Source organism: Zootermopsis nevadensis, unplaced genomic scaffold (assembly GCF_977971745.1).
Source record: "Zootermopsis nevadensis isolate Lab colony 2312 unplaced genomic scaffold, Znev_1.0 Znev_ptg000004l, whole genome shotgun sequence".
Classification (NCBI taxonomy): Eukaryota; Metazoa; Arthropoda; class Insecta; order Blattodea; family Termopsidae; genus Zootermopsis; species Zootermopsis nevadensis.
Genome location: NW_028259136.1, coordinates 766,548 through 790,660, shown reverse-complemented (window position 1 = coordinate 790,660; position 24,113 = coordinate 766,548). Strand labels below are relative to the sequence as shown.

The 24,113-nt window shown below is 38.3% G+C and overlaps 1 protein-coding gene across 4 annotated transcripts in view; it reads right to left on the bottom strand.

The window, feature by feature from the left end:
• tei (irregular chiasm C-roughest protein teiresias) overlaps window positions 1-24,113 on the bottom strand; it is a 289,615-nt gene that overhangs the window by 121,773 nt on the left and 143,729 nt on the right. For all 4 annotated transcript variants that reach the window (XM_087342789.1, XM_022079783.2, XM_022079785.1 and 1 more), the window contains one exon: window positions 3,678-4,214. In XM_087342789.1, coding sequence (XP_087198915.1) covers window positions 3,678-4,214 — 537 coding nt within the window. The remainder of the gene's footprint in view (window positions 1-3,677; window positions 4,215-24,113) is intronic.

The window sequence follows — 24,113 nt, the reverse complement described above, 5'->3', positions numbered from 1 at the left end:
TTCATACAAAGGGAAGTTTGTTTCATACTAAGTAATTTTAAAAAGATTAAAAGATGCAACCAGTAGTGATATACACAGTTTCCGCACGCGTTCTTTGATTTCCCGAATGATCCTACTGTTCTAAATAGGTTTGGTATAGACTTTGACATCTTATTAAGGTGGAGTTTGCCAGAATGCTAAAAGCACATGGCAGGTTCGCTGGAGTTGACTAACAATGTATTTTATCTGATCAATAGTGTTCCAGTGTATGGAGTACTCGTGAACGACGGAAGGAAATCAGAAAACTTTATCTTTCGGTTTTTAAAGTGTTAGCCGAGCTAGCACAGGTAACAGTTTAACATGAACTATCCGATTCTGCATATATTTTATAATTTTACTTATTAATTCTAAACTGTAGCTTGAAGTTATTCGGTCAGATAATGGACAGAGTTTAGTGCTAAATCGGAATACATGAGGCAGAATTCTGTATGATTCAAGAGTACATTCTCGAAGACAAGAAAATCACGCAATTCTTTGATATTGCCCAAGATCATTTCCCTTCGAAAAATAAAGTTTTAAGGCTTGCGTCAAGGTATGGGCAGCAGTAATTACACATTTATGAAACATTTAATCGACAAGAGCTCAGGCAACAAAAAAGCGATGCGAAAAATACCACTTTCTCTTCATGCAGAAAAAAAAGAGTTGGCTTTGAAGTGGAGAAGTGAGCTGTTTTATAGCAGCAGGCCTATATAACTGACAGAAAAATATGTTGTGCTGTGAGGACGCACACTCGCGTAAGATTAAAAGCATTTGATGACAGCACACCCACTGAAGGAAAGTAGGAACGCGCGCCTAACAAAGTGACGGGATTCGATTCGGGTCGCGCGTGTTCCGACAGCGTTCGGTCGCTTGAATCCATTAAAGTGCACGTGACAAATGACGAACGTGTTGAGTGCCTGAACATGTGACGCTTTCCGTCAAAGACTGTTTCTGATCTGGGAGTCACGCGACGTACAAAACATGCATTTTTAAACTAAGGCAAATAGTTATTTGGCGAGAACGAAAATGTCCCATCAGCCGTACATGTTGATTCGCGACATTTTGACTATTCTGTTTATTAGCCAGAGACTACAGCATCCTGGAGGCTGGACAACCACTGGTCCATATCTGAACAAGTTCAGTAACTATCTTAGTTTTCATATCTCGTTCATCCCACACATTAGACTACATTATAGTTAGTCAGAAGAAAGCACGAAAGAACCCGCTGGAAATGATAACTCTACGAAGCACAGCCCCTCTTAAAAAATCGGGTCGATTGGCTTGCCAACAAATTTCACACGTTTTACGTAACCCGTTATGAGCCGTGCTCGTAAAATACAGACACTGGACTTCATTCTGGTCCAGTTGAATCTAATTTTTACTCTCAGACCCAAATTTCTGAAAATATATTTTAACGCTGCTGTCACAACAACACTTGTTTCGCAAACGATTTCTTCCCTTCGGTTTATTCTATTAAATTACGAGCTGAATTATACTGTAATGCGTGCTATATATCCAACCCATCTCAGAATCCCTGCTTGTATCGCTCTATTATTTGTTGACTAGTATAAGCTATGAAGCTCCACATTATGTAATTTTCTCCATAGTCCCCACACTTCCATTTCTCTTTGACCCAAATACCCCCCCCCCCCCGGGCACTTACTCGCAAGCACCTTCAACCCATGTTCTTTCCTTATAATGTAATACCAAGTGTTACACCTATATAAAGTATTAAGTTATACCACAGTTTAGAGTGGAAACATTTATGTGGCCCGTACCTTTCATCCACATTTCTTTCACCGCGATGATTTTAACTCCGTCAAAAGCTGTATTGTAATTCTCTAGCAGTCTATAAACAGGGATTACTAATACCTTTTTGGTCAAGTGACCGAAGTGGAGACTTAACGATTTGCATTTTAACAGCACTTGAAAAGACGAAACCACAGATCATTTAAAATGTTACGTACACGCTATTTATTGCTCGTAAAAATTAACGGTCAGTGAAGATGTGTACAGTTTCCAATACACATGGTTTTGTGTCGTAAAGTCTTACTGGAATACAGGCAGTATTTTATTGCAGCACACAGTGTCCTGTGGGAGCAGCGTCGTTTAATGGCGCTGTGGTTCTACCGCCGTTTAAACCAACACTGAAGACTGGCACACTTGTCCCTGCGATACGGAAAAGCTGTTTCGTCGATGCCAAGAACTAAGTCACATATTACACAATGAAATCTAGTAGCGACAGTAAAAGCATTTCATTACGGTAAACGTGGACTTTTATGGAGTTCGAACCATGTGAGAAACACACTGTCCATACGAAAGGACCCAGCAGCAGTTACAGCGTGAAGATGGCTGTCTTATTGTAGCTTCTTGGGCCGTGTAATCTGCTTGGTGTTTACCGACGTTTCAGAACGATTGCCATAATGATGAAAGCAACAAGATTTCTGAAACGTCGGTAAACTTCTATCAGACTACACGACGCTACAACTCAGAAGACAGCTATCTTAGGGTTCAATTCAATTTTAAAACGTTACCGATACACGTAAGTATTCTGTAGGTACCGTCAATATGAAGTATGCGCGAGTATTTTGCTGTAATAGCAATACAATTACATTCGTTATTAACAAACTTTACGGAAGAGAGGATGACAACAATCAGTTTTTCAAAAAATTCTGTACGTCTCAAAGGACTCGACTTCACGAGATCAGGACAATAAATCCTATCCTGAGCAAAGGAAATCAAAAAAGAAGAAGAAAAAATTGTAGGCCTGTACGATTCTCATATCCCACTCTTCGTGCTAAGTGTCCAGTTCATCTCATACTCCTTGAAAACTCCATTCGTGGAATTCAGAGGTGAAATGTGATAAATCAGATACGAGCTTAATATTATCATTCGGTTTATGTTTGATGTGTGACATGAATATGTACTGCATAATATAGTTGGTAATTAAGTTCTAATTATTAGATATTTTAAGGTGCAAGCTAACTCTGGAGTAATTCCTTAAATTCAATGGCACGTCCACGAAAATTCTACAAATGTTTCTTTCTTTGCAAATACTACAACTGTTGAGATGTCTCATTTAGTTACTGAACGTGCTACTTCTGGTGTATTTACAGTGCTTCTACATAGGATCGACGTTTTCACTGCGGCTGAATGCAATGAAGTTTTCTCGGGCGACCAGCCATGTGCGTATTATACAATAGAGCGTTTCGAAGACTCTCTGTGCCTCCATCACTAAGGCTGATGTGACAAACAAGCCTCAGTCACGTTATGACTCACGGGTGTCCAAATCAACTCAACGTCTTTTCCTCTCATAGCGGCACTATTAAGCTGCGTAAGGCACGAAGTTTCTGGTTATATAATCCACTTTGATCGTAATACTCTCATGAGCATTTACAATTTAACTTAATATCAATATTTATTAGAGAATAGGCCTACTTGCCTGTTACAATTCTTAATTAATCTAAAATGATGTTCATAGACGACCTACAAAGAACAACACAGGAGAGAAAGACACGAGCAACCACACCTTGAGTGGGTCTCGAACTCAGTTTTCATGTGTTCCAAGACAGTCAGTGCCTTACATTCTGCGCTCACTGTGATTAGCCACGATCAACACCAAAAATACAACAATAAGCATTAGAAACAGCAGTACTTACCCAGGACGATGATACGTGTGGGTTTTCCAGTCGAAATGACGATGCCAGTGATAGGATCTCGATTCTCGCAATGCCACACACCTTCGTCCTCCAGCCTTGCATTAGCAATTCGGAGCTGCCCGGTCAAGAAGTCTCTCATGTAGCGGTGTCCTAATCCACTCCCGGACCGAGTGTTCTTGTCTACAATGAAGGCGTCCACCGGACGGCCGTCGTGGAACCACACGAGGCTGCTAGCACGTAGCTTGGAGCTGGCATTGCTCGCCGCAACAAGTTCGCAGTTCAAGTGCACCTCCCTGTGCTGTCTCACAGGCAACTCTATGATCCGGGGGGGTGTGGGAACTTCTGGAGATGGCGTCACAGTTGTTGGAGGGACAGCTGTAGACAGGCGGTAGAGATCATCAGAAGTCAAAGGAGACTCTGAAGGCAGGTCAAGGTCATCTCGTGGGGTTGGTCGCGAAAGACCTCCACTGGCCCCTGAGCCGTGCTGATGATGACGCAAAGAATGCGACAATGACGTAGCGGATACAATGCAGTGACCTGAAACACACCACAGTGCACAGGGTGAAAGAATCGAACACAATATTTCGTCACAGGTTTGTTTCGATTCGAGAATCATCCTTAACTGCTTTAAGCACTTTTTGTTATAGGGGAAAAGTAAAGTATTAAGGACAATTTAATCATAAGTTTTGATCAAATAATCTCATAATAATCCTATGTAATCGCCCTACGGTTCAATAAATTTGGTGCAACGGTCCCGATAACCAACGAGAACCAACTGTACGACTTATGCCATTCAAATACATGAACCTACTGCAACATATTCCCCAAAGCCCAACTTGTATATAAGAAACTACAGACGCTGTTTAAACAATAAACAAATAATTAATTATTCAACTGTAATGAGGGGACATTATGTTTCTCCGAAACGTTGGTATCCACCTAAAAGTCCTCATAACGTTACAATCCAGAAGAACGACATCGACCACGCGTTAACAACACAGCAGCCTATTTCGAGCGTACGTGCCGAGGACAAAAACAATGCCTTCAGCGGAATTAGACTCTGCAGTCTACGAACGTGCGCAAGTTGAACAGGATGACACCGGATTCGGTCACTACTGACAGACACCATATAAGATCGAAGACCTTAACAAAGTGATAGCACCCTGAAGATGGAGACAGTACTTTTATCCGAAACGCTGGCATATACCTACACGTCTACACGACTCTACTAATATCGAGAACATCATGCTCCTCACCAGAGTGAAAACTTCAGATCTCACTCCAACAGTTTGCCGTGCATGGGCGGCAATTTCTCCGACACATCTGCACCGCGTACAGCGCAAACAGCAACACGCAGGCGCAGGTGAAACAGAATTCTTCGTTATTTTTATTCGTTGGTTTTTCGGGGGTTGAGTCCGGCTTTTGAGTGTGACCAACGTTTCGGCAAACACTGCAGTTGCCATTTTCAAGGTGGACACTGTAAATCTCAGCTCGTGTAGCCTAACAGAAAATTACTGCACTGACGAAACGAACTGCCAAAGAAAGTCACTCGTTCCAAAGTTCCAAACTCCGGCCTTCACGTGCGTTTTGTTGTCAGTGAAACAAGATAGGGCGAAACAAAACGAAAAGGAACAACGCAAAGAAAAAAAAACATAAATGAAATATTCTTGAAACGGCGTACAAATGTGAAAAACTGAGCGTACAAAGGAACATTCGATCCTAAAGAGAGACAACACGAGGGAGAAGAGGCTATTCGATACACACGGAGGCAACCCTTGACTGCCTCAGTTCCCAACCAGAGCGTTCTTACTTCCTGCCTGCTAAACGAAGTGTGGTAGCTCTCAGTAAAGAAAGATTTCCGGATTGCTTTACTATGGAGAACCAATTTCACAGATTATTTTACTGCATTTCTAGCCTTCGATTTTATTGTACAGGCCTAATTCATATAACGATACAAGATTAATTAGGCTATGGAAAGATAAATGAGTAATTCAGGATATAACCTAACTCTAAATATACATTAAGCTTTCTTATTGATGGTGGATCTGCTTTTGGATGCTGACACTACAAATTTCTACAGGGCGTATATAACTATAAACTGTTGTTTTATGTCACCTATTACTGTTAGAATATTTAAATCAAGAATATAACCATGGGTTGAACTTGTGACTAGAAGGGACTACGCATTTACATAGAACTTTCATGGGGAAAGATTTTGGAGAACACCACAGTAAAGAAATCTAGAAGGACTCGTTGATAGATGCCAGGGTTTCGGTGAATCACACTGCCTGCACCTTCAAGGCTGAAAATTGAATTTGTTATACACAAGTTGGTTAATAATCTACCTTATATTCCAAAAATTTCCTGAGGGAGGGCCCTTGGACCCCCTAGTCAACTGAAAATGCTACACAATCCCCCCTTTCGTTATGAAATGTTACAGATTTAGTGAGTTATATAAAATGTTATATTGTGCTCTTCAGACTCGCATATAGTACAATAAAATTTAATAGCTTAATGGCGTATAAATTTTGTAAGGTATTGTTACTCATAATTTAAGTACGCTAATTTAATACTAAAATGATACCACTTAAGATTCATTTGTGAATCTTCAGCACATATGACACGTATTTCATCAAAACCACACCCTGTTAAATTAGTACCTCGATATTAACACACTGACAATTTTCTTTTATGAGAGTGTAAGGATTATGAATGTTGAAAGACTCGTATAAAAGAAGCTGAGTTCATAAAGTTTATAGCAGCGCGCGGAGAGAAGGAATATAGAGTGACTTCCAGAGAATTTATCTGGCAATAAAACGACGTGCAGACGGGGTTCACAGGCAATGGGTTGCGAACCGTTAAGCTAGTTTGTTGCCGATCCATCTCGTTCGTGGACAGAGCAGACAGGCTGAAAAGCTAACTTCTGATCAGATTGCCACCACGAGCGGCGAGCACTCGGAATACGTAACAGCGGCTTACATGTTACTCGCTGCTCAGATAGAAACGAAAAAAATTCGTGTAGTACAGCGCGTTCATAATAGTTCCTATACTTTTATATGCAACGTAAAGATCTAGGTGAAGTTTCGTAGTGCGTAAGATATCAGAACCGAATATAAATAGCAGGTAACGACGTTTGTCGATCGGAATTATATAGTTTTATTACATTTCGTTAAATATTAGTAGTCGTATGTAACATCAAGTACAAGTTTTAAACCTTAAAGTGATCAATGTATCATATTATTCGTCGATTTTCTGAGCGACATATTTTGATTTGCACCAGATTTAATCAAAATTCATTTTTTAGTTCCCGAGTTGAAACAGAAGAATGCCCCATTATGCTTTAATTTTAAGAATCACGTTAAAAACTCACAAAATAGAAGTCCACTACAATCTCAGGCTTGTCCAAGCGTTCAAGTTTCGCGTTCGTGCGACATAAATCTAATCGTACTACTATATACAGTAATTGCTTTATTTCTCCTTCCAACGACACCAGATCCAGAACTGCAGTAGGTGACCCAAGCAACTCCATATACTACCGTCAACACAGTCACAGGACTGAATCAGCGTTTGCTTGACAAATGGATGTGAAAGGATCATGATGACGTCACAGTCACGTGTCAGATGCCGGTGGTTGTGAGTAACGGCAATGTCGCGCGTGTCACGTCCTGTCTCCCCCCTGGATCCATTACATCCCAACCATCACCGGTGACATCCTCCATTGCTCCATAATGGCTTGTTGTCAGCTCATACACGTATCATGCGTTGGTGTCCTTTGGGAAGAAGTGGCTCCAGGTGCTCTCGGCTGTCTCAGATTCCAGTCGACGCAGTTTCCAAAGAGCCTTAGGCAACATTGGTACAGTTAATAGGCGAATAGTAGCAATGAGTACGTAGATACGGTTGAAACGCTGTGTATTGCGTGTATATTGACGACACAAACGAAGGCGTGAGCTCATATACGCAAACTACGTCTGCTCCACGCTTTAAGTCACTGAATACTTTATACACTAAATCTGTGGAGCCTGGCGCCTTCACATTCCATGTTTTAATAAACCAATTGTGTACACAATCCTAAATATCAACAATTCGCTTAACGTAAACGCGATATTCACACAATATATCATGAACACAACATCCACATGAGACACGTTCAACACTACTAGCAGACTCAACGTACAACACGTGGCTGACGCTGATTGGCTCACAAGGGAACGTAATAGCAGATGCGCAGAAGTGTCCAAATATAGGCCGCTATTGTTCGTCTCGCGCATTTTATTCATCACCTCTAGAAACGGAAAAAAGAAAATTCCACAAACTGCAGCAGCGAGCTGCACGTTTATGTCCGTTCCTTGTTGATTTAATGACGAAAATCTAAATTACGACACCGGATATCATCACAGAACAAAACTGAACACCTTGATCAAGGCAGTTCGAGACTCGATCTCGTATTATTCCAGATTATAAACTGTACGCAATAGAGCCATAAACTGAAAAGAAAATCTAAAATGTTCTCTGTTTTAGCTTTTATAAACTAAGATGACAATAAAGACAGCTCTCCTCTGATATCTAGACTCCAAATGCCCACATTTGTTAACCTCGTTTTCTTGTTAAGAGTTTTAGTATTTCTGTTTGTTTGCTTTGCCACGAATTTGTGTGGATACACATACAGAATGCTAGTTTTACAGATCATACAGGAAGAAAAGTACTTACAAGTGAAGAAGAATACATAAATCTGATCATGTGTAACACATTAAGATTAAAAACTCCTATTTAAACTGCTGTAGCATTACAAGAGCTTGAGTTTGTACGGAATCGCTAATGTTTCTGCACTAAATCGTACATATAAGTTACGTTTTTCCATGTCATAACATTAAGAATATATCTAACCATGACGACAAGATGAAATGAGCTAAATTAAAGTTGTGACAGCGTATTGATCGTGCCGTTAACTTTTTATCTGTAATGTACTTGGGTGACATGCATTATACCGCTAGATATTCAACGCTGTTGAAAGAGCAATGGTTTATTCATAAAGGCTGGTAAGCTGTAATATAATTTAAATATTTTTTGTCATAAGTACATCAGAACCATATTTATACGCATAATACATAAACCAATAATTAATTCCAATATATTAATTACAAGAATAACTTGGCAATTACTAGGCAAGGTTAGGCATGGGCATTGTACAGTGTGCAGTAACTTTTCTTTCCTATAAGGATAAATAGACATTTATAATAATATGTAATATGAATAATTGCACAAACTCATATAAAACCTTAAAATCGTTGGCAAGTTTATGCACGAAACCTGTTTCACATTATTGATCGACGTACATTAAAAAAACTATAAAAAGTGTGGGAACACGAGAGACACAATCTACTGTAATGAATGACCCGCGCAATTTTTTTATCGCATTCGAGAATTCCACTAATTGAATCTCGCTAGTAATTTTCTTTTACTTTAACTACGCAGTATCGCGAAAATTACGTCATATAACTGACTCTAAAAAACACACACAGAAAAGATTTGTTTACTTATGGTTAATACAGCGCTTTGAAAATTTCCCTACACTCTCTTTTGAATTAAATTCCACGAAGTCAAACACTCAAAAACTCTACGTGGGGTAGGTCCAGCAAAATAAGGACTTAATGTCATCCTCGCTGTTTTTACATCGCATTTTGTCGCTGCAAACGAGATGGCTGCGACTCTGATATGAAGGCTCCTCTTTCATACACACTGAGTAAAATATCGCTACAAAACTGACGTTCGTTAATGTTTAATTTTCAGTTTTCCCTGAAAATCTTTCCTCGTTATTCAGACTGTTACAAATACCCCAATTCTGGTGATAATAATTCACACTGTTTAATAATTCATATACCCTTTAAAGCAAAGTGGTAACTATATGTACCGCCCGACGTAATAACCAGTAACTCTACATACTACCCACAATGTACTTATGGGTTTCATCTGATTCCGAGAATAAACAGCGCTTTTGTCCCAACCAACCATCTCCATGAAACAAAATCCTTGAGAAACTCATACAGTCAAGAAACGCCCCGTATTTCATAGAACCTAAAGGTTCATTACCATATTCACAATAGCCCGCCATCAGTTTCTATCCTGAGCCAGATGAATCCAATTCAAACCCCTAAACACCATTAATCTAAGATCCTCCCACCTAAGCCTAAGTCTTCCTTTCAGACTGTCCAACCGAAATTTTGTGAACATTTCTTATCTCTCCCACTCGAGCTACATGCCCCGCCCATCGCATCCTTCTTGGTTTGATCATCCTAATAATATTCGGCAAAAAGTGTATATTATGATCCTCCTCATTTTGTAGTTTTTCTACACCCTACTGTCACTTCACTTTATCCATGTTAGGTCCAAATATTCTCCTGAACACCCTGTTCTCAAACACGCTCAGTCTATGTTCATACCTCAACGTAAGAGACCAGTAATATGAATACATATTCCCGTTTACCGACATTTCAGTATTTAGCCTACTGAAACGGTGGCAATGTTCAGATTAAACGATGTCCAAGAAGGGAATAAGTAGTGGATATAGTTCGATTTTGCGCTAAAATTACTAGTTGCTGTAGAACACAAACAAAATCAAATGTACAGAAATTTAAGGTAAATACAGAGGAGGTTGAACGAAATTATTTCGACTGGATCAAGAGAATAGCACTGCCTATCGGAACAGGTCAAAAACCGATTAAAACATTTGCTACAGTTTAAATAACACTGCCTAGACTTCCTCTTAATACAATGAAATTACGATTCATGGCGTAAAATGGAATCATAGCGATATTTATAGCTTATAGGCCAACGTTACTGTCTATGAGTATCCTATATATCACTATGCAAAGAGATGATTTGATTTACATGCGAAATTACTGGCGAATATGTGCATACTACCAAACGCATTTTGGAAAAGTGCGATTACATCACCAGATACTCACAAAACATATTTGCAGTGCTGCACAGAAATTGCCCTCTTATCGTCACACGTTTTGACCATTCCAATGCAATATATGCGATGACGTCCATCCAAACATTCACACATAAACAAACGTACTAATAATTTTAACTATATATATATATATATGATATTCAAATAGGCTACTATTTCTGTGATCAATGTTTGTTTTCAATAGCTAAAATAAGTTAATATGTAAGTTACATGTCTGGTTTACATGAAATCCAAAATACATAATGTGTTACAAAGGGACAAATTTATAGACTCTCATAAAATATGAGTTTCAAAATCACAAATTAATCCTAGATTCGGACAGTCAAATATTAGTCAACCTGTAAGTGTTCTGCTGACTTCATACACGTTAATATTAAGGCCGTACCATAGCTCAGACGGTTTGTCGCCGGTTTCTTACCACGAAGGCCTAGGTTTGGACCCTGGTCAATCCACGTGTAATTTGTGGTGGACAAAGTGTCCCTGGGACAGATTTATCTTCGAATCATTCGGTTTTCCCCTGTCAATATCAATGTCACTACACCACTGCTCCATATTCACTCATATATAAATTAATTCAAACGTTTCAGTGACTGTGTTTCTCCATCATCGGGATTTTCACAGCGATGCAGAGAATCGCTCGAGCAGATTTCATCGACAGCACACGTAGCTATATATGTATGTATGTATGTATGTACATAATTAAAAAGGTCTGAAGGTTTAGCTGCCAACACTAGTTCCATATCTTCATATTTCTAAGCCTTCGATGATTGTTTCAGACTTCTGTTCTGATTTTTTATAAGCAAAAATGAAAGGTTATAAAACATGTTTACTAGGTTCTTTTAGTTTGATCACTGGACCTATGAACTACTAAATTTATATAAAAAAATTGTGGAAATATATGTTTGAATAACTCTGGGACTTTAATTGCAATGGTGCTTAAATATGGCTCAGTACAATTTTTAAGTACAAGGTCATTGAGAATGCAGCAAATGTTGCAGTAAATACACGCCCGGTTTTCATAAAAAAGAAGGCGGCTGTGGAGACTTTTATCCTATTCTTTTTCTTTTACTTAACAAAGCACGGAATACAGAATGTGTGGAATATTTTTCCAATGCATGTGACAACTTCTGGACAATTTAACACTAAAATGTTAAATTTACTGGGGAGCCAAAACTCTTTACAAGTATAAAACATATATCTACTCACCGTACCAAACCAAAAAAACCTTCCTAGCGTGACGAATTCGCAAACACAAAAAAATGTTCTCTGAGCTTAACGCAAAGCATTAATCATATTAATGAACCGAGTTTAGTTGAACAGCCAATGTACGTATATGCGTGTGATATATTCCAAAAGTGACGGATAAGCTAGACTGTTGGGTTGTTGGACCTTGTCCATCGTCCGATGTTATGAAACCCTTACAGAACCCTTCAGAACCAATTAAACGTACAAGCTTTAACACGTTACGAACGCCACCTTTAAAATGAACAACAAATGTGGTATATTCCGAAATTGTCTAAGGAAATTTCACTTGGGAAACAAAAACAAATTAAGATTCTCACCAAAAAAGTATTATTATTATTTTTATTATTAACCTAGTTTTTTTACATTGTAAGGACAGGCAGGCTCTTGGTAACATTGTATCATGAGAATAAATTAAACATAACTAAAATATAAAAGAAGCAAACCAACAACTATTAACACTATAAAAAAGGAACTAGTGCCATATGCGTTTCAACCTCAAGAGGTCATCATCAGTGGCAACATTACTTCACTTAACTAAAATGGTTTAGAAAACTAAACATAACTAAAATTCCGTAAAAAATATATGTTAAATATAAATATGGCGACTGTACTGAAAATTTAAATGTGACAAACGTGACGTAGTCGTAAAGTAGTGCCAGCGGAAAACAAGTCTAGTCTCAAAATGTTTTAATATCGAACCAAAAAGTATGAATTAATCATATAACTGCCAATTTTAAGATATCAGTGACTTCACAATTATGTAGAAAAGAAACATCATAAGTTTCTTTCCCCCAAAAATCGCTTTCTTGTCCAGTAAAGGAGAACAGACACACAAACATGCAATAAGCTTATCGTTCCTTATAAAATAAATAAGGTAGACTAAAATAAACGAGGGCGAAATCAATTATATAATAATAAATGTCGAAAAAGGGGCAATATGATAAATATACAATGGAAAGCTATGTAGGAGTAAAATGCAACCGACTGAAACAGACAAAAGAACGGTGATCAGACAGGAGAGAAAATTAGATTAGTTCCGGAGTGAGCTTGCAGGTAGCTGGCCAACTGATGTAACAGAATGGCGATCGAATGCAGGGGCTGAAAGAAGGAGAAGAGGCGAGGGGAATTTGTAAATGTCGATGATGGCCTGGCACTATCTTCTGTGATGAGTTGCGGGAGTCTGAAGCTCAGTTAGGCAGGCGGCCCGAGGTGTAACGGAGGGTCAATCGGAAACCTATTACCTTGGCTGAACCGAGGTGAGGAGGCTATTGGTTCCACTCTAGAAGCCTGAAGTTCAGGGTTCAGTGAGTTAAGCGGAGTTCTTGTCACGGGTAATTGGGATCCTATGGACCACATTTCCGGTCACTCCCGACAGGTGTAAGTCTTCATTAGTTACTTTCTACTTCTGGAACTGCGCACAGATACTTTTAAAGTGTAAGACAAACTGGTTCTACATGGCCAGTTCGACAACTGTAGGGGGTAGTTACAGAGTTTCAGGATTTAATTCACAAATGGAATGTTCTAAAGGTGTAAATAATTATCTTCGCTTGCTCCTGCAAGTGCTGTAACAATGGTCTCTAAATATAAGCGTCCTTTCTAACTTCATGCCCTTTCATTGATACTCGACATTCAAACTCATCGCTAGTTTTGTGTACATTTAAAATAACAGAAATATAAAAGCGCAGCTCAGGATTGACGATGTGGTTGTCCATGATTATAAAGCTTGTCTGATTTGAGGTTTTCACAGCGGTGAGTATGAGGATTTCCGTCTTCTGGGTTGTTGCGCTGTGTAGTCTAATCGATGTTAACCAACGTTTCGCCCTGATGACGGAGGCAGTATGACCTCTGAAACGTTGGTAAACATCGACCAGACTACACAGCTCAACAACTCAGAAGACAGAAATCTTCATTATAAAGCTTATTCTGGCGTTTAGTCACGAAGGAATGTGCTTCAGTATTTCAAAACTTGCTTTAAAATTTCTTTATCAAAGCATTAATTATTTATGGACTTACATTCAGTCCTGAGATACAAAATAGATTTGGGAATAGTATTACAGTGGGTCATAGAGGCTGTTCGTATGTAGACTGGCTTAGGATACGGGACAGTGGCGGACCCCTTTAATGACGTCAATGTCCAGACGCCATTTTCTACCATCCTATACATCTTCCAGCTCCTTTGGTAAATAGTTCTATGTATAATTTGTTTTCGCAACTACTCATCAATTCATTGTAAAATACCAGTGATATTTTCTTTCTCATCCTTACTTCCACATTCTGTCTCTCAACGTCACCTTGCATTTCTATTATGATAAATATATTCTCATTTTAAAAGCGAACTAAATTATTTTTAAGACTGAGTCATATTTCACGGATTCGCAAATTCTAGTTATAATTCGCATTTGACTACACGTTACTTTCACGATCCAAGATAATACCAAGCGAACCGTCCGTCTTTTTTTGAAAGAAGACGGACACGTTTCTACACCCTAAACCTTGTTTTAATACGGCGATGTGTCCGTATTTTCTGCAACTGAAATTGAAATGGTCCCTACAGCATTACCGGATATGGTCAGAGTTAACTCTTTTCTAGGACAAGGATTAAAACCAGACTATATGGCTTCTACCCTTAAGGATATTGCCTTCTCTGCTACTGGACGTGTTATAGGTTGGTGATGAAGCTAAGAAGGAATTATGTGGTACTGAGCACAGATTTTTCACTAGAACGGAGCATACCACTCTATTGGAAAGACCTAAGTTGTCTTCAGAGGACGAAGTTTCTTTCAGCGAGAATGCGAAAGATATGAAGAGGCACACAGACTGATGAGGAGCTATTCAGTGTGACTGAATTCCTTCCTTGGCTCACTGAATCTTCTGCAAGAAGAAATGTGAGGATCACTACTTTCGGCTCTTGGTCCTACAATTTCACTTGGTTCAGATTTCTAATCTATCCATCCTTTTACTGAAAATAAATATGGGATTTCTCTGAGCATGTCGTCGTCAATATCAGAGCTCTCTCAGGGAACACACACACACACACACACACACACACACACACACATATATATATATATATATATATATATATATATATTCAGCGAGAACTCTTTCTCATGCACGACTACTTTAAAAGTGTACATAAATATTTGAACAGAACTACTATGTCTGTGACGTAGTTAAGGGATTCTGTCTTTATGCACGAACATATATCATTCTGCAGTACTGTCTGCACTATTTAGTAGTACTTTTTAAAGTCGAACTGACATTTGGAAGTATACTGAATAAATATAACGTGGACTGTTGTCTTTTTGGTTGGAACGCTGCGTAGTTCTAGATGTGATTACCAACGTTTTGGGGAAGAAAACGTATCGCCTCCATCTTTAGGTTTTAAGTGAAATACTTCACAATAGAGACCACACTACAGAGAAAATCACCTGCAAGACTACATAACGCATAAAACCCAGAGACTAATCTAGCTGAAAAAATTTCCACTGCTTTGGACTGAACGTCGTGACCATGCGGTAAGCACTCCTGCTTCTTATTAAGAAAGTCCCGAATTCAAATCTCGGCGGTGCGGATACCGGCCAACCTGATTTAGGTTTTTGTGGTCTTCCTCAATTCCAGTAAAAAAAAAATGCCAGGAAAGTACCACAAATTAAGCCACGAACTCTACCCTCCACACTTTTTAATTTATTATTAATTGGTCATCCTATGATTCGACGCTATATAGTCTAAGGTACCAGCAGCGTCGTTAAATAAACCAAAAATAAATAAATAATATAGTTTATACGTGGTTACAAACATTTTATTCGCTGGAACAATTTCATAGCATTAATTAATCTTCGCACTTTCAAGAATATGTAATCGAGCAGACAAGTACAATGTTGTTACGAAGGGGAGTCAGAAAGTTAAGGCAATTTTACTTCATTTAAAAATGTTTTATAAACCACACGAATCTCCTCCCCCCACGTGAATCTTGACTGTTTATATTGTCTTTTAAGTGGTGATAACACTGCCAAATATTCAAATATGGTTTCTCCAGTCATAAAATCCATCAAGAAACAACATGTGATATATTTGTGTACGAAGGGGTATGAAAAACAATGAAATTTCACATCTCCGATGGTCTACCGGCTATTCAGAAGGGGTTCGTGATTTTACTCATTCTCTACAGGAAAATACAAGACGCACTTTCAAACAGGTCACGACAGCCTCCTTCCATATCCCTATCTACCCACCATTCCCATGTTATTCGAACTATATAACTGAAACAACGTCGTCGACACATCACATCCCACAAGGAATTAAGCATTTTGTCCTCAGACCTATTTGTATATGCCACTATAATTTTCTCACTAACTACAGACGTGAACAGAAACAGAAGTTTGGCACTGCCATTTCAGACCGATACATTGTTCCCCACATGTCAGTATGGCATTGACATCACATGCATCTTGTCCTCTGAACAGCGCTCTATTGTGAACAAGATGGGCCCGGCTCGAATTCAATACACGCACACAGTACGTCAGCATCACTTGGTGATCCGTTGATGAGCCCGTCGTAACGTCATACAAATCACTGGGTTAATGAAACCAAATACGATATTAAACAATTACCTACCCTTCGGGAGATTTGAGGTTTTCACAGCGATGAGTCTGAAGCTTTCTGTCTTCTGGGTTGTTGCGCCGTGTAGTCTGGTAGATGTTTACCGACGTTTCTGAGGTCACACTGCCTCCGTCATCAGGGCGATGAATCTACCAGACTACACGGCACATCAACCCAGAAGACAGCAATATTCTTATCTACCCTACGCCTACTCCAGAACTTTCACTTCCTTCCAAACGGAAACTGCGCATGCGCAAGAGTACAACGTAATTTTTCTAATTATAAATGTCCATGTTTGAATCTGTTACTAATTTGTTCAAGCACAAGAGAAGCACGACGTTTCGGACTTTAATGCTATGATATAAAAGCGAAATTATGGGTGATTTAACTAGTAAATCCAGTACTGTACGCTGCATGATTCATCACGAGGTTCCAGACGAGCAGTTCTATTGATTTACACACTTGTTTCCTTTATTGATTCTAATTTTAAGTAGCTCGGTGAAAGCTAGTGGTGTCTGTAGGTTCATTGCAAGAGGCAGCCTTAGCAAATCGCCCATGGTCAAATAATTTATCTAAGACAATTCACTAGGGCTATTATAATTACATTGTTGGTACTTTAATTGGGTTTCACAAACAATATGCACATATAGAATGGTCAATTTAATAACACAACATCTAATACAGTTTGTTTAAATTTACACTAGTGTTCTTACGACCATAGAGCACATGTGAGAATATTTCTTCAGTATAAAGTAACATTCATAAGCTAAAAATGGAATAATGTCGTTGGAAACAAAGCAAGTGTGTTTCTCCAAACTTTGGCACTTACCGACGGGTGTACACGACACGGAAACCCGGAACATCAAGATGACGAAAATTCTTTTTGGAAATGCATCGTTCGTAGTACCACATAGAAGTATTTTGATATTCCTAGAATGTGTACGTTATAAACTGTGCATTTCTGTGCATGTTGACACATAGTTTGTTTCAATACTGCTTTGATTGGGGATTAACGGATATTTCACACACAATATAAAAAGTCTAGAGTTGCAATGATAAAATATTTGTTCAAATTGAGCTAATATAAAATAATACAATTACTATTGTTCCTATGAGACCACATTTTCAAATGTCGCAAACAATTACGATAATTAATTCGGAATTCATTTAATTATCCTCACATCAAGCACATTTAATGAGAGGTACAAATGTATACTGTATTTGGTATCTACTGTGAACCACGTCACCCTAATGAAGTCACAGTTTCCTTTGGTTTGTGTGTAGTGTACTTGCAAATCCACATGCATCCATTATTGAATTCGAAAGATAATGTAATTATCATGGTGGTAATTAAGTCACATAATATCAATGTAATATCAATTATCCAAGCTATTATCTGAAACATTTGCACACACTATTAATGTAAATGGTATGCATCTGCTGTTGGTAGATTTATTTACCAAATTATAGCTCTCTTGTGGAAATAGTAAAGATATGGTAAAGTGTGAAGCAACTGCCGTATCACACGAGTTTATGGATTATCAAGGTCTTATTTTCATACAAAGATCCACTCGCGAATGAAGAAATGCTCTACTTACATACTACCTAAAAATGTAAGCACAATTTTGAGGAACTAAATCATGACTCTAATAATCTAATTAGATTTAAAGCTAACGTCTCTACAGTTACAAATGCATTTAGTTTATGCAAATCGAACTAAGAATGCATGATACGTATTTAGAATGTTATTTTCTCTACACCCTCCTGTTCCGTTACACATATTTAACAACATATCTGCGACACACCTCCTAAAATGTTTTTCAGTCCTTCGTCTTGCAGTTTGCAGAACACGCAATTCAACTGACCGACGAAAGTGACTGTGAACGGAATACTATTTACATGTCAACAATTAGAAACAATTAGATTGTGCGATTACTTGAGACAATTTTAACGCAGGTATTCGTAGTACATTGGGTTTAAACCTGCATTTTTTTAAAGCATGTAATAACACTTACGTTGTGGACCATCATAAAATATGCAGTTATTTCTCACAGTACTGATCGGCTTATTGGAAACTGTGATACTGACCTCTGAAGGTGTGGACGCAAGCCCCTGCCTGAACTACAGTCATTTGTCACCAACCCAGAGTGTCTATGACAGGAAGTATACACCAGAGATATAACGCTGCGACTGTTCCCATCCCAGATCTGTTATCTCATCTTCCCTACCCCAGAGGGAGCCGTCCCTTTGTTCGTGTGCAATCCTCCCACTTGCAACCCCCCTCCCTGGGCGAACTCCCTTTATCAAAATCTCATTATTCTCCTGTCCCGCTACCCTTCGGTTCTCGCGATTTCTGCACTACTCCCTTTCACACAAGCCTAGAAAAAGTAAAAATTGACAAGTGTGTAACACAGCAAGTCAAAAAAATTTTTACTGCAGACGCAAGGCTTCAGAATTCGGAGAAAAAACATTCACAGTTGGTGTAGTGTCTAACAGAGTTTCTATTTTTATGGAAACCATAAGTACATTGCCGTGTTCAGATATCTGCCATTATTCGTTATGTAAAAACAGAGATTTTGTGACATTTAGTAGAATTCAATATTTGAGGGAAGGAAATATTTACTCCAAGTTTTACACTCTCGTAAGTAGCTGGCCAACAAAGTCTCTCTGGGTGAAGATGGCTATACACGAAAATAATACAGATATATTTTTTTTCAAATTGTTGCCCGGGCTAACACGGTAATCATGAACACTCCGCTCTTTCCATACACAAATTATTTTCGTTATGACCAACAAATCTAATGTTAGATGAACACTGAATTTATAACTTACTGTTCAACATTTCGCATCCACTTAAGCGCCATGTTCTGGCTGAAACACAGCATGTATTATGTAAACATTTATTATGTTTCGACAGCTTTGAAATACGCCTAAACATGGATAACGTCGTGACATATTTCAGCGCTATGGCACGTACCAAACCACACAGTGGTATGTCATCACACTTTGCGAAGAAATCAGAATTCCCCTCCCCTCTTGACATACCTGTCGCAGTCATAACGGAAATCGATCCTCGTTGCCTCGAATTAGATGCCACAACAATTCGCAGGCGTTGTTCAGATTAATTAAAACTGAATGTATGAAATGTCGGAGGTATTACATCAGTGGATAAACACCCTTTTCTGTTTATTTCTTTAACCATCTAAGAGACAAATCATTTTACATAAGTCTATATAATTTTTAAACGACAAAACGAGTATTTTTATATCTTTCGTACAATGACATTTAATTATCTCTTAAATTTATACTATACAAACCTACACACAAATTATGGTTTGCTAACATTTCTTTCCGGTCCATAAAATAAATACAAATACATTCTACTTCCGGTAATTAAAAATGAAATCTGGATACCTCCAAATTACTTCTGACAGTTGCGTATTGGTTCAATCTAATGCTTTTAACTATACTCTATCGACTAGGCGACAGAGAGAGTTCCCTTGTGTACTGAACGGTTACATTGTAATAAACTTGTATTCACCTCGAGAAAGTGTGTGAAACTTTTAAAATTTGTTTAGATCCAGAACAAGATTTGTAGTTTAGTCCTTACTCCTTTTAATATAAATAAACACTGACACGTAAGTATAACAAAAGGATACAGTTTAACAATTTTTACTCTTCATACAATATTATCACGAAGATTAAATAAAACAGAACGAATAAACGGGAAGTAGAACATAAAAGGAGGATGTCAGAATGGCCTCAGAACAACGATTAAAACAAGTGACGTGCTTTTAAATCAGCGGCACTGTAAATGGTGTTATAATATCGGGGAATCAGAGTACACGCAAATTGAACGAGTTAATCGTTTCTGTAGTTTCCTTATGGCGCCAACCGTACGAAAGTTCTCTTAAGCTCAAACCGTACAAAGGCAGGCAAACACCGACTGGCGGACGAATACAGCCTAGAGAGACACTGGAATTAACTAACGGATCAGGCGCAGCACGGGCAGATGGACGGACGAATAATTTCTCAAACTCGGTGTGAGGAAGTTAAGACAACTACCGAATTTCTACTTCCGTAAAGTTCAGGCATCTGTATTAAGAAAAGTATATATATATATATATATATATATATATATATATATATATATATATAACTGAAGAATTTTAATTATAAAATGGGTTACTGTTATTTGTTTTGTGTGATTATTTGTTATTTGTGGTTTATTTAACGACTCTGTCAAAAGCTCAGACCATATAAGGTCGAATGATGGGGTGATTAATGAATACGCGATGATATGGAAGAAAGCGGTTGTGGGATCTGCTAAGGTACTATCCCGTCATCTACATGGAGGGACTGAAGAAAATCTCAATCAAGATAACCGTTTTTAAACAGAGATTTTAATTAGGGACCTATCGAACGTGGAGTAAGAATGTTGTTACTTCTTAACTCACAGAAGAACAAATTTTTATACAAATTACAGACTTTGATACTTCCATATCTACTTTATAAAATTTAACATATTTTTGCTATCTGTTCGACAGGAAAGATCAGTAAATGAAGCAGGCCAAAGGCTGTAACACCCCCCCCCCCCCCGGAAACAGTCACGATCTCGGACGACTAAGGAATGAAACCTGTTTTCCGTATGACTGATTTATTGTTTGAAATTAGTTTCACATTTACCCTAGAACGGGAGCTGAAAACTAAGTGATCCAGCGCTTCACACAGTAACATACGGCTTGATTGCTGGGCTCTTAAAATTTCCATGCTCAAAACATTACATTTTTAACGACGTGGCTGTTGCTAAGCGACGTACATGGCGTCAGGCAGTCACTTGTTCAGTGTGAATAACCGTGAGACTGAGGCAGTGTACATCACTAACCACTTGCAATAAACGCATGCACTGAATAACAGGGAAGGTTACCTACGGGCTGCTGCAGGATATGTGGCTATCAGTGTATTGTTAGCAGTGGTGGCAGGATTACATGTTTGCATGTTTGCCAACGTTGTAAAACGCATGTACTCTAACCTTATACACGATAACAGTGACCGACATCTTGAACGACTTTAAAACTATAATCACGCCTTCGAATATCGATCGAGGATCCTGTTTACGCGGGTGCATAAACAGGATAATGGGATAATCCCCCTACGAGCAAACACTATCAAATGTCCAAAAAGTAGCATTTGAGGTTTACACGGCGGTGATTACGAAGATGGCTGGCTGTCTTCTAGGCTGTAGAGCCGTGTAGTCTGGTAGAAGTTTGCCAACGATGAGTGAATTTACTGAACTCCCTGATGATGGATGCAGTAAAGACCTCTGAAACGTTAGTAAACATCTACCAGTCTACACGGCGCTACAATCTAGAAGACAGTCATCTTCAAATGTCTAAAATGTCTGTAGGTTCTGATTCCGTACTGAAACAAATAGAGGGGCTATTTCTATACTACTACTAGAAGAAGGAGAAGAAGAAGAAGAACAACAACAACAACACAGCAGCTGGTAACTACACTGGTCCCAATATATGCAGATATCATTTAATGCACCCATGATTTTTACGATTAGTCTTTTAAAAATAAGTTTTTTACAAATTTCGATTTGAGTGTAGATGAAACTCTTTACACTTAGAGAACTTAAAAGAAATTTCAACTAAATCTGTCAAGTGGTTTGGATAAAACTTCAGAAGTCTAGATTTGCATGATCTCCCTATTATACATCAACTTCGGAAATGTGAAAGGAGCACATAACGGAGAGAGTTATAAAACACCTTAAAGTTACAGTGCGTACACACACGCATAAAAAGAAAAGCAGAGATGAAATATAAACCACAATCTCATAACCCAACTGCAACTAAAAACAAAGCCATTCTGTCCGTTGACACGTACATTACGGAGTAAGGTCGTTTTTTGTAACCTGTTGGTACCATTTCCGCACAGTCCCATATTTCGTGGCTAAAGATCGATATTATCTTTGGCCCCTTCTCTATTTAATCATGGAAACATTTCTACGGTCAGAAAAATATGTATAGTCCATACATACGCCTAGTGTCACTTCCCCTGAATAAATGAGCACCATTCTCTGTACTGATTAATTCTAACCGCCACAGAAAGGGATGTGCAGTGCGTACAAACACACACATATGTGGAGATATAATATGTAAATGCAGCCATGGACGGCTACTATGTTGTGCAGAAACTTTCAAAGGGGTGGTAGTGGCTTCGTGGGAGGGGCGTGATATACTGAACATAGGTTGAATCGTAATATAGCACCCAGCCCGTGTACACAGTCAGATAGCTTAAACCCTCTCCCAACTGCAGTTCACTGTTATATCTGCAAACACTGTTTCTGCTCTGGGCTGGCCATCGCCATATAAACTGTGCATTCACTGGCTATCTGTCCGAGTTTCAAGTAAATTTAACGCGAGTCATGTTGCTGCGTAACCGTATCAGTATATGTGTGTCTGTGTATTTATTACAGGCCCGTGAAAGCTCAATTGTGCATTAAGGGCAACAAGCGACATGAAAGATTACATGATGCCATGTGGGGTCAATATTGTTGTCTTTGTATACGTATGTTTGCATTAAATATCCATCTATAAATAGATTCTGAATTCGATTCGAATTTTATGTACACTAGCACATTTGTTGAGCCTCTGTACGCCTGTTGTGTACGAAGCTAGAACAGTAAGCCAAATCTAAAATCCGTTTCCTCCAGCTAGGATAAATTACGAAAATAAATTGCACCAGAAGTCTGTGTGTTCTATAATGGTTAATTATTGAGGTAGACTATAATCAGCAGTGTATAATTCAATAAAAGAGCCACCTTTCTCGAACGTCTACCAAAAATTGATACATAATAGAACACTTCCGTCTATTTTCTTCGTCCAGACCGGCTCTTGAGTTCACCCAGCCTCCTATCTAATAGGTAGTGAGTCCCTTCCCGACGGTAAAGCGCGGCCGGGCTTATAACACATAAAGAAAGAAATAGGATATTGTAGAAATGTAATATAATGATATAATGCACAATTACAGTGATTTGTTTTTGCAATTTTATAAATTGCATATAGAAACATAATTATATTTACATAACTTAAACTGAATGGTTTAAAATATTGTGAAATTAAAATTAACTCTCCTCTTTTATTATAATTTCGTGTGTATAGAAGAACACAATTAGAATTATTCCATGTAATTATAAAAGAAAATTGTTTTGAATTACAACCAACGTATGAAAATATGTATTTTGAATAGATATCTGTGAAAAACACGCATTTAAATACGGGCTTAAATAACTACAAATTTGAACCACAGGTTGCAGCTTGCCACAATGAAAGTAGTTTGTTTTGTAACTTAATACTGCACAGTTCCGCTTTCATGTACAGCTACAATAATGAATTAATTCACAACACAATAAGCCGCATTAAAATAGCACAATTAGATCGACCTACATTTAATTTACGACAATTAATTACGATGAAACCCTGCCCAGTACAAAAATGGTATCTGAATATCTGGATACTATACCGCGGTGGATGTAGGCGGTCAAAGTTCGACACAAAAAGAAATATATTTTTTCATATATTTTGTCTATTAATTATAATTTTCAGGCTTTT